At 36.9% G+C, this 12,672-nt stretch overlaps 1 protein-coding gene across 1 annotated transcript; it reads left to right on the top strand.

The window, feature by feature from the left end:
• The first annotated feature begins 506 nt into the window (after window positions 1-506).
• Window positions 507-6,767, top strand: LOC128997359 (uncharacterized). The gene is made up of 5 exons (XM_054422995.1): window positions 507-930; window positions 2,480-2,581; window positions 2,997-4,677; window positions 5,611-6,077; window positions 6,294-6,767. Exons 3-5 carry the CDS (start codon window positions 2,997-2,999, stop codon window positions 6,765-6,767), a joined length of 2,622 nt encoding a protein of 873 aa, XP_054278970.1. The 5' UTR covers window positions 507-930; window positions 2,480-2,581.
• The last annotated feature ends 5,905 nt before the right edge of the window (window positions 6,768-12,672 follow it).

Below are 12,672 nucleotides of genomic sequence, written 5' to 3'. Positions count from 1 at the left end.
ACGCAAGGTGTAATATCATAGAAATATTAGCGCAACGGAGGGCAACTAGATACATATAAAACGTTTAACAGCTTAGTAATAACAGCTAAATGTATAGAAAAACCGTTGCACTTAGAATATACAAATATAACAAGTAAGGTTTGCAGATTGTAACAAGTATATCGCTGCATATATCGATTAGTAGAGTGTACCATACACATAGCAGTCCATCGTAGCGCAACTATATACATATTACAAATAGCTCTAAATAGCTAAATGTGTAGCAAAACTGTTACACTACAACATATGGATATATTGTAATCAATGTTATCTTGTATCATGTGTCAGGAATACCGTTTCATATAACAAGTAGTAGAAATATTAGTCAGTATAACATGTAGGCAGTACCAAGACAGTATAGCAAACGCAGCAGTGTAGAGAAAAACACATATTGGGACAGACAAAGGGGGGAAACCTTCAGTAAGTGGAGGGTATGAGAGTAATGCATCATTATGCATTAACGCAAAACAAATATCAGCACAGCAACAAATAAGAATATACAACTAGCACTCTTAGAAAATACAATTATGGAGCTATAGTAGTAGTAGAAAAGTGTAAGCTAAATAAGCATATACAAACTAAAAGATCATACAAGTAAGATTATTCTCACAGTTAATGCATAAGCACACGAGACATACCTGTTCGGTTGCGTGCAGAGAACTGTGCAGCCATGTACGCTTATGCCGCTTATAAGCAATCCTGGCTCCCCACAATCACTGACCTCACACAAACTGTATAAAAGCAGCCCATTGGCACTGCAAAGTTGTATTCGACTCCAGCTTGCATTGTGAGTAACTCGTGCACCTCGGTCAGTTTGTGCGTCCGGGGCAGTACGTGCATCAGTCGAAGTCGTCTACGCTTGTGTGATGCCAGAACATCTTCTCCATAGTTGTAAGTACAAACATATCGTAGTTTGCAATATAGTTGCTAGGATTTTAAAAAGACCATAAGATTTAAGCTTTTCCTATAACTCCTTGCTCTCCTTACCATAAGAGCAACGTTAAATAGCTAGACTCAAAACTTACAAAATTATTTACAATTATTTAATGTCAAATCTGAGTGTTGTAAAACGTGGTAATGCTCGTTAAATTAGAAATCTGAAGTGAAGTATGTAGCTAGAATATTAAAAGATGTCTAAAAATCTGTTTGATTAGAAATACGTTGATCTTTAAAAACCAATTATATATTCAATAAATAAATATGACTAAATAAACTTCTAATAATACGATTAATATAGATTAATTATACAATCTCTGGCTATCGCATGATTATATGTTGAATATACACTTAATCAATACTATATACAATTTGAAATATTCTTCTCTCAAATCAATACAAACATTCTATTTCAAATGTCACCAAGAACTAGTTTGTGTAAAAAGAAATAAATAATCCGCTAGTGTGTGTTTGCATTTAATATTGTTCTTACTGGACAAATCATGACGCTAGCCAAGGGTTAAGGGTTCTTCCTTGTTCAAATAACTAGCTATTAAATATAAAGTACCCTAGTGACTAGGGATGTAGGTACATAAATAAAAGTCAATAAATATTTCTTTTAACTATATATCTATTAAAATATATATGTTCACTATTTAGTCTTTATTACTTAATAAATGATTTTTAACCTATATACCCTATAGAAAAAATTAAGAACACTTCTATACTACAATGTTTTGAAAGAAAACGTACTAAAAAAAAACGAATTAATATCTATCAGAAAGAAAAATCATTAGGTATTATGAACTTAGCAAGCATGTAGGATTATTTTAGAAAAACTTGCATATACGCATTTTTTTTTGTCATAAGTTAAGCTAGCAAAATAAGAAAAATAAATAAATAAATCATGCTTAGAAATGAGTGTAGATTTTGTCTTTAGAGCTGTAGCTTAGTATATGCATAGATTAAGCAACTTTAAAGCTCGTTCTTTGTGTCTAACTCTTGAGTGCTGTCTCTGTTTGCTAGTGCAGACACAACCATCTCTCTACCATGTGTAATTCTATGATTTCCGCATTATTGTTAGGCTAGATAACTAGTGAATGCATTATTGGCTATGAAAAAATCACTTTATTCGCATTAACAAAGTTTAAAATTATTAAATTGGCAAGAAAAAAAATTGTAAAGAAAAACACGAATGCTTAAAACTAAACTTTGTAACTTAAGTTTTGTTCGGTATTTCGATATTGTTAATATAAATTTTGTGTGATTATATTTTAAGCTTATATCACAAACGTTTTAAATATAACATATTGACACTAATCAAGTATGGATGGTGAATAAAGATATTTTGATTTTGATTTGACGATCTATGCAGTGGATAGAACTAACTGGCTTCAGTTGTTATATAACGATGAAAAATCTACTTAGGAAGGAGTATGCTTTATTTTTGGTATTGACGAAACTACTATATATGACAACTGACACTTTATTTTTACATTTACAGCGCTAGAAGTGAGCAGTCATTCCCCACGTGCCGTCTTGCAAAGTTCCACTTAGATGTTAAACCTTCAATGAGCAGTCTAGCTGTGAAAACTTCTACAACAATGTAAGTAGAAAGCCCTGTCAGTTTTATATCTTCTTGGTACTACGTTTAGTAAACTATTATTTGAGAGCTTACAACTTAATATAGTCGAATGTAAAGAGCCCCTTAATACCTCATATTGTCCTAGCAAAAACTACACTAAACCATGCAGCTATATAAGCAACATTCATTGTTGCAAGAAATCCACACAACTAAAGACAAAATGCGTGTAATATGAGCTTAAAGAATCTGAATTGTAAAATCTCATGCTGAACATGATAACATAGGCAATAAAACTTAAATTTAAATATTAAAATAGGTAAGTGCTAAAAATTAATGTATTTTTTCTAAAACTTAACGTAAACAATCTCAAACCAAATATAATAGAACTATAGCAGACCATGAGCAATGTACTTAATGTTTGAAATTAATGTTTTAGATGTATCTACAATGTGCCATCTGTCGAGAAGCCTACTTCCTTAGTGCATCCGCAAGGAGCCGTCACCAGCAAATGTGTTTGGCGTTGAACGACTACTTCACATCAGCAGTAGCGAGCAACAATGACAACAGACGAGAGACACACGAGGCAGCAATTCAGACACCTCCACAGCAAATTAAAGCAGTACCCAGTGGCAGTGGCTTGAAAAGAAAACTACCACCTCCAAAGGTGACTAAGCGTCCTGTGACTAGTGTATTGTCAAGTCCATCATCACATACAAGTTCAACAACAAGGCTGACGTGGTATTTAAAAAAAGGTCTTCAATCGGCCAAAGACTATGTCATAGAAAATAATGAAAACCTCTACAAGGACCTACCGCCATTTATTGAAGCTGCTAACGAAGTGGTGCTCGATATACTACAAGATGAGCTGCGTGTCACCAAATCCCTCAAGTACAACGTCGTACTGGAGGCCGTCTACTGCCATCCTGAAGGACATTGCGAACTTATGAACTTCAAGACCACGTCGAGGCTTATACACAGCGCCTGTGATGAGCTACAAGAGCTGCTGAAGAAGGACGCCAGCAAACTGCTTCGTGAGGAGTCTGAAGCGCAGGCGAAAGGCAGTGGATGGACTTTGCATGAGGTAAAGAGCCTCACACTTAGACTAAGCAAATTTTCATATGCATTGCCTGCTGGAAGTGGCTATCTGCCACTGCCTCCAAAAATTGCTAAAAGGAAATGCATTTTAAATGTAAAAAACAGCAATGATTGTTGTTTCATGTATTGTATATTAGCCAAAAGTCTACCTAATATACGTTATGACTCAGTGCTTACTGAGCATAGCTTTAGGGAGTGTGAAACACATTACAACTTTGATGGTATTTCATTTCCAACGCCCATTTCACAAATGAAAAAATTTGAAAAACAAAACATCAACACTAGCGTAAACATCTTCGAACTGGACGAAAATGCCCATATTACACCACTCAGGATAGTTGATGAGCAGCAAGACCATTTTGATCTCCTTCTCGTTAGAAATGATGAAGGAGAGGCTCATTTTACGTTAATATTGAATTTCACAAAGCTTATGCAGCCACAAATTACAAAAGGCAGCAACAAAATTACAATCTGTAAAAGGTGTAGCACCTTTAAAGAAAACAGGCGCTGTGTTCCGACACCTCAGCACTGGTTGAGTGAACATTTAATGCTCTGTGGAAAATCAAAACCAAGTGAAGTGATTTTGCCGGAGCAGCATAAAAGCAAACTTAGATTTGTTAGCTACGAGATGCAAATTGAAGTACCAATTGTAGTCACAGCTGACTTCGAATCAACACTATATCCAGTTCCCTCGACAGACAATGCCTATCAACGGCACGAGGCGAACTCGTTTGCTTATATCGTAGCAAGTAACCTTCCCAAAGAGCTGTTAGAGGAAGCTGAGATAAACACCTCACCCTACATACACAGATCGGAATCGGCTGCAAAAGAATTCCTTTTACAAATGCAGGAGCTAGCTGTAAAAGTGGAAAAGCTGTACACTAAAAATGTGAGTATGATTGCATTAAATGATGAACAACAGAAACAGCATGATGAAGCGACAAACTGCGAGCTGTGTGAAATAGCATTTGATGAGACATTGGTTCAGTCAAGGAAATGCCGGGATCACGACCATATAACAGGTCAGTTCCGTTATACCTTGTGCTCGTTGTGTAACACCCGCTGTCAACTTCCAAACTTCATACCAATATACTTTCACAACCTTTCTTCATACGACGAAGCATTCATTATTAAGAACTTGGCAGTACTACCCAACAGCGAAATAAAAGTGATCCCTAGTAATTCAGAAAGATTCATCAGTATATCGATAAAGATTGGGAGGATGTGGCTTAGGTTTTTGGATTCATTTCGCCTAATGGCGGACAGCCTTGCGAATCTCGCTTCGTATCTCACACCGATGGAACTCGTAGAGTCATCCAAGCTTGTGCCAGAACAGCATATGGAGTTGATTAAAAGAAAAGGGATTTATCCCTATGATTATGTAAAAGACTTTGCTGTATTCAGTGAGGAAGCACTGCCACCACGTGAAAGCTTTTACAATGCCCTCAATGACTCGGAAGTTACGGATGCAGAATATCAACATGCCCAACACACTTGGAATACAATGAAAATGAAAAATTTTGGACAATACCATGATTTTTATCTGTTATTGGATGTTTGTCTTTTAATGGACATAATTCAATGCTTTCGCAAAAACTGTGTAGCTACCTATAACATTGACTGTTGTCATTCATTTACAGCGCCAGGTCTAGCATGGCAGAGTATGCTACGTATGACTGGTGTAACTTTGGAATTGTTGACGAACTATGACCATTTCTTAATGTTTGAAAGTGCGATTAGAGGCGGTTTGGTACAATGCTGCCACCGCTATGAAAAAGCCAACAACCCACTTTTAGAGAACAGCGAAGACTATGATCCAAACAAAGAAACCAAATACATGTTGTATTTGGACTGCATAAACTTGTATGGAAGCCAAATGAAAAAACACTTTCCAACTGGAAATTTTGAGTTTGTAAATGATGTTGATGATCTTAATTGGTCAAACTTACCCGAAGATTCGCCGTATGGACTTTTACTAGAATGTGATGTCACAGTGCCAGAGCACTTGCACGATCTAATGAACGACTTCCCCATTCTACCAGAACAAAAAGATGTGGATAATCAGGGAAAACTACTTGCTACGCTTGAAGATAAAAAACACTATATCGCTCACTATACAGTGTTCCAGCAGGCAGTCAAATTAGGCTTGAAAATTACAAAAGTTCACAGAGCGTTGCGATTCTCCCAGTCGCCGTGGATGGAAAAGTTCATCGACAAAAACACCACATTAAGAGCTGAATCTACGAATGAGTTTTCCAAAAATTTCTACAAGTTTATGAATAATAGTGTGTTTGGAAAGACGTTAGAAAACGTGCGCAATCGTGTAGATATTAGAATAGTAACTTCTGATGAAGCGTTCCAGAAGCTGTCACGTCAAGCAAGATTTGTTGACAGAAGCATTATCGCTGATGGTGTGATCGCGGTACATTTAAGAAGACAAAAGGTAGTATTAAACAAGCCGGTCTATGTTGGTTCCGTAGTTCTCGACAAAGCAAAAGTTCATATGAACTGGTTTCATTATATGGTTATGAAGAAAAAACTAGCTCCGCCAGACTTTGAAGTGTATGTTAACTATTCTGATACTGATTCTCTATTATATACCATAATTACCAAGTTAAACCTAAATAATGAATTGAAGGAAAGATTGGGAGATGTACTGGATAGGTCATGCTATCCCAAGGAGCATGAGCTGTGGCTGGAAGGAGCGATTCCTCAAATAGGCACATTTAAGGATGAATGCAAAGGAAGACAGCTATTTGAGTACGTAGGATTGCGTTGTAAAATGTACTGCTACAGGTTCAACTCCAGCCAACAGACAACGGCAAAGAAAAAGTGTAAGGGAATAAGCAAACGCTATGTCGAAAACAAAATTTCATTTGATCACTACAAGAAGGCACTGTTTGAAGATAAACAGTACAGAGCGACATTTAACCAGATAAGAAGCAAGACATTTCAACTCACCTCTAGAACAGTTGATAAACTCTCCCTGTCAGCCAATGATAACAAACGCATAGTGTTGCAGGACAAAATTAGAACTTTGGCGTATGGGCATTATCGAGCTCGTCAAAATGACGATGGAGGATCGTCAGAATATGATTCTAGTCAGTCTTAGCTCGATGGTTGATCAGCACTCTTTAGGAGTAGTCAGAATGTTGTATTCATTGAGCATGGATGCCGTTGCCAGTACTATTCCATATGAAAAAGAATACGAAAGAATCGAGGATATCGAAATGTTTTCGATACTCCCTTCCCTCATGCACACAGAGTTGAGAAGCTCTATTAAACGGACTTGGATAAAAACTACAACAGTCAACAGAGATTTAATAAAAAGTTATGAGTTTAGAGATATCGACTTTATGCAAATTGATAGTTATCAGTTTGTCATGCTCATGAACCATCCTCTGGAGGAACCAGAGTTTTGGAGTCGAAATTACTATGGTAATAATTGTCATATAAATTTGGACTACTATGAAACAATACAAACAGAACGTCCTATGAAGTATTGTCGAGGCTGCTTTTTTAACCTTTTTACACTAAAAGACGATAATGATATTGATTATCAAAGTTATTGGCACGAAAAGGGGTTGGCATTTGTACATGTTGTACAGCATTTTGAAGTTAACTCTAACAGGCTAATTGATGCAGTGGTTAAACAAGAAAATAACTGGTGTGACTACTGTGTATTTCGACCATTGTTTACATTTCTAAACTACTTTGACTGTAGAGACAATAACAACATGTTACATGATAGTGATGAAGACAGCCCCGCATCTCCAGTGACAATGTTTAACCGTACAGAACTTTATGATCCATATAGAGAGTGACATACGCTAGTCCAGCATATTTGAACAATGAGGCTGTTGGTCAAGTTTTGTTTTTTTAACCATACAATTACACGTTTACTTTGTTTGTTTTTTGCGTTTCTTTTTATATATTATGTTTTATTGTAAACCCTAGCTAATGTAAAATAATTTGATGAACTCATGCCTTTTTGTTGTCTATACTCTATAAGAGTTGTTATCTACTTGAGAACTGAATTCTAGTAGTATATAGCTAAAATATAACTTAATAACATGATATAACAAAGTAAGATAATGCTTAGCATTATGATATTTAACACATGTATATTATTGTGCACATTTCATGAATATTTTGTAATGTACTAACAACCTTTTTCGATCTGTATTTGTTTTACTATTACATGTTTACTAATCTTAACACATTTATGTAACGCTAGAGTTGTATATAATAAACACATCTAAAATGTTTATGGTTACCTGTTATGTTGGTGTTATCTATATAGCATTTATTTTTCAAATAAACTTATGTTAAACTTGACTACTTTGTTTGTTGCTAAACCCATTATTTAAAAGTTTTCCAAACACCCTCTGAAAAATTACTTTAAAAAGTATTATTGCTATGGATGCTAAGAAAAGTAAAGTCAATCCTCTACTGTGTTGTTGCTAGCTTAGCTGAAGGAAAGGGTAAACAAATAAAGAAAATCAAAGTTTGTAATACAAATATATTACCATAAGATACATTGAATACAGCAATTTTCTCTTTACCATTTTGACAAGTATTTTAAGTTCTCCATCACAGCTTCGGTAATGTTTGCTGCACAAAAGCGGCGTACCTCACTGTCTATCCACGGCATCATTGATGTCCTGAGTGCAGTCCGTTCATACCAAAAATCTTGAGTCTCTGCAGGCAACCTCCTTTCATTCAAGTCAGAAAGTAAACGTGGCAAATCACTTGTAATGTGTCGAACGAGTTGTTTATCCAAAGTCATTGAAGTCAAGTCATTTGTAGTGTTTGAAGAAAGCAAGGCCATTACCTTATAGTGTTTGGTAAAATATCGTGTGTAACGAGAGATCAGAAACTGCACAGTTGGGTTTATTTCAAGTAGGATATTAAAGTAGCTTTCAAGGGATGGGAACAAGCGTTTTAAAGAAATCCATCCATCATTTTGTAGAACCACTCTGGGAGTCTGTCGAATAATATCAGATTCACTAGAAGCTCTCGAAAGCGTAACAGAATTCAAATTGTGATTAACTGGCTTATTTCTCAGACGATAGTTACAAAATGATACTAATCCATTTGGTCTGGGTTCCAATATGACTGTATGTAGATAGAATGGATTGAATGGAGTTTCATTGGAGTAAAAGTTGTTGACAGAGTGGTGAACTGTAGAGCTTTGCAGACTTAAAAGATCTTCAAATGTCAATTCAATTGAGGTTTCATTATTCACTAAACAAATAGAAGGAGAAAAGTCTTTAATAGAATCAAGACCAACAACCGCATGAGCCTGGCTTGCAACTTTGTAAATCTGTCTGAGTAAAAGACGTGGTTCCCATGAGTTAGACTGCTGGTTAGAACGCACAGCTGCTTTGTGTGAACTATGAGAGTGACTCACCACAGATGTTGTCATCACAGGTGTTGAAGTAGACGTCGAAGAAGAACACACGTATGACACTGGAGGTGAAGTCGATAGTGTGGTCGGCGACGTAGATAGCTTAAGTGCTGATGTATTTGATAATAGTTGTTGCGAACGTTGAGGTGGTGGTGGTGGTGGCGGCGGCGGTGGTGGCAGTTGTGATGACAGTGATGGCAAAATCGAGGCATGAAGTTTTTCTTGATGACCTTTCTGACGAAAAACCTGGCTCGACCTGGCGCGTGTGCCAGATTTTGCCGAATTGGAGTGGGCTGGTATTTTCTGTTGTACGATTGACGGCTGTTCCGGTCGATACTCTTCCACTTCCTTTGAATCGTAATCCTCATCCTCTTCCACTGCATTACCATTTTCACTGCAAACTGTTGAACACTCGCGGGTATAGTAATTCGCTTGGATCGCACTTGCACCTGCTGTTGTGTGTACAGAATCAGATACGTCTTGTAGAGTCTCACCAGTTAGAGATGCAAGAAGCTGGTCAATGTCCATAGTATTTACATCGGAGTATATTACGTTATGCACTGGGGGTATAGGGGGAGCTTTAGTACGTTTGCGTTTCACTCGCGATAGATCTTTACGTGGAACTGGTGCCGACCGCTTCACTGACGCGTTCATACTGACTGAACCAGCAAACCAGTTCTAGGTTTTATATGCAGTGTATTTGCAGGTCTGGACAGGTCTTAGTACGATCATTGACCTTACGAGGCGGATGCTGAGCGCCAAGGACAAATCCATTGAACCTCTTGGATCTCTTTCTTTTTTGCGATTACATAACGTTGTTGTATAAAGAAGGCTTTGACAACAAGTCTAGACAGGTTTCCATTTATTTATACATGCTAGAAGTTTTAAGAGATAGATAATCCTGTTGTCGTAAGTAATGCAGTGAGCTTTCTATCAATAGTTGCAAAAAATTTTAAAGTTTCGGCATCTGATTTATCCAACGTGTTTAGCCTTTCATCAATGGTCCTTAATAATTTTGATGTTTTCTCATCTGATTCCTGCAGCTTCTTTACCTCTCCATCTAAGGATACTAGCGATTTAGATTGTTTCCCGTCTGAATCATGTAGCTTCTTGAATCTTTTATCCAAAGACATCAAAGATGTAGAAACTTTCTCATCCGAGTCTTGTAGCTTATTGAGCTTATCACCCAAAGATACTAAAGATGCAGACGTTTTCTCATCTGATTCAAACAGCTTTTTGACATTTCTATCCAAAGATAACAAATGTGTAGACGTTTTCTCATCCGAGTCTTTCAGCTTCTTGAGCTTATCATCCAAAGATAATAAAGATGCAGACGTTTTCTCGTCTGATTCAACTAGCTTTATTAGTTTGTTATCCAAGGAAGCAATTAATTGTGATGATTTCCCATCTGATTCTTCTAAGTTGTTTAGTCTATCGTGATAGGATAACTGATTCTCCTTTATGTCTTTTAGCTCGGTCTTGATAGAACCCTCTATGGAGACTATTGATTGTTTTACATCCTTAACTGCTTGCTGGGCCTCTTTGAGGCTAACAACAAAGGTCTTTAACTTTCCTTCCACCTCATTCAAATCGTCTTTGTTCACATAGAAACGATTTAAATAGCCTTTAGACACCTTTTGTCGTGATACGTCAGGTTCCACTGCAGCTCTAAACCTCTTTGATCCATCTTCACTTATCACATATGCATCATCTTCGTCATCAGATAAGTGATGCTTCTGTTCTTGATACAAAGCATGTCCAAACTTATCTATAATGTGTCTTCTAATCATAGCTTGTACAATATATGTTTACAATAACAAGATCTAATCCAGAATGATGGGAGAAACAGGTTAATATACTATTTAAGCCCACGAGTTGTAGCGTGAGGGAAACCCAAGCCATTTGACATAAATCTTGTTTCCTTTGCGCTTTATAACCTTTTCAACCAAATACGTATCTGGGTAATTTGTCTTTTGTAATTCTGGTTCGTAAAATGCCCCTTTGATAATGTCCCCTTCTTCATCTTGCAGGTAGTACACTGGTGGGACAGATTTTCGCACTCGTATGATTTTAAATAATTCAGTACTCCAGTTTGGGGTGTAACCTTTTTCAAACAAAGTTTTATACTTAGAAACCCTGACTTTATCATTGACTCTTAGCTTTGGAATCCCTTGTACCTTGTTTTGATTTAATTTCCTCACCAATGCCCTCTCGTGAAACGATGTAACATCTCGTGGTCTCATGCCTGTTGTCCGATGTAGCCTTGAATTGTACATGGAAATTAAACGAGGAAGCATGTCTAGCCACCTATAATCTCCCTGTACAGCAAATTCCTTTATAATGCCTTTATTACCTATGAACACTTAAACGATAATACCGTTTAGTTGAAGCAACTCTATAATATAGTCTATTTCTTCGCTATGAGCGTTGTGACCGGCTTCTTGTGACAAAACCAAGGTTTTAAGTCGCTTCACCAGTAAATTCACATCAGATGTGTACCTGTCCACGTTGTCAACAGTTATACCACTTCCACTAGCGTGTTCCGGTGTTGTAACGGTCATGCCTTGCTTTGGTGGAAAAAGTACCGATATTACGCTTAAGTACTTTTTGCCCCTATTTGCATTTACAGGTTTTTCAGCAGAATACATCTGTCGGTGTGCATTGGTGTCTTGAAGGATCTTTTTGTACACTGTCAAATCCTGCCTTTCTACTATATCCTTATCAGGAACCTGCATGAATAGTAATTCAAGGAGTCCTGGAGTTGTTTCAAAGCTGTGATTCTTTACCTGTATCTTTGAATTTGTAATTTTTATTCTAGAATCACCAATTGTCGTATTACCCCTTCCATCAAGTCGAACACCATAAGTCGTGTCCATTTTATCTTTTGTTTGAGGATTGGAAAGCCTTTTTAAATACGTATCCAGCTGATTGGGTTTAATGGTTTGAGTAGACACATCTAAGGACTTATTGAAGTCATCCTCCTTTTCTTCATCTTGTACAAAAGTTCTATCCATAGTTGTACTCTGATCATCTTTTTTAACCACAAAGTCTAGTTCTTCTTTTTTAACAGGTTTATAATAGTACTGCTGTTCCTTCAAACGTCTCTCTACTGTCTCTTGCAGAGGTTTGACTATGGGTTTAGCTTGCACTTCTAACAACCTCTCAACATAATCAGCATTATGCTTCAATTGTTGAAACTTTTTACGCACAGCATTTGTTAGTCTAAGTAGTTCATTTTTTACTATATGTTCGTGCTTGTTAGCACTGTCTTGGTTCCGCTCCTTCAAGTTTGGTATTGGATATTTCTTCACTATACGTCGGATTACTCGTTTCGCTCTTAGCTTTCTTTTCTTGGGAGCTCTAAGAGCCATCGGAGCACTGCCATACTTCTCCATCCTCTCACTGTCACTCTGATTAACGTTTAGTGTATTAATGCTGAAAGGAGCCCTTTATATATCGACTATATAGGTATCAAGACCTAAACGGTAACGACCTTTGTTGATTTCGGAATCTTTATCTATGGTTACAAATCCATACTTGTGTTTGTTCCAACAGGTGTGACACAAACACTTAAATTGATCAAAAGTCATATCGCTATTAACATGAT

Source organism: Macrosteles quadrilineatus, unplaced genomic scaffold (genome assembly GCF_028750875.1).
Source record: "Macrosteles quadrilineatus isolate MER2022 unplaced genomic scaffold, UCM_ALF_1.0 Scaffold_6__1_contigs__length_79288215, whole genome shotgun sequence".
Lineage (NCBI taxonomy): Eukaryota > Metazoa > Arthropoda > Insecta > Hemiptera > Cicadellidae > Macrosteles > Macrosteles quadrilineatus.
The sequence above is the reverse complement of the archived record's forward strand: the minus strand, read 5'-3'. Positions and strand labels throughout refer to the sequence as shown.

Excerpts from the sequence above, each read along its gene's own strand:
- LOC128997359 (XM_054422995.1), top strand. The coding sequence starts at position 2,997 with ATGTATCTACAATGTGCCATCTGTCGAGAAGCCTACTTCCTTAGTGCA. Across the intron at positions 4,678-5,610 it reads GGATCACGACCATATAACAG|ATTCGCCGTATGGACTTTTA; the intron begins GTCAGTTCCGTT and ends ACTTACCCGAAG. Across the intron at positions 6,078-6,293 it reads TCGCTGATGGTGTGATCGCG|GAAAGATTGGGAGATGTACT; the intron begins GTACATTTAAGA and ends AATGAATTGAAG.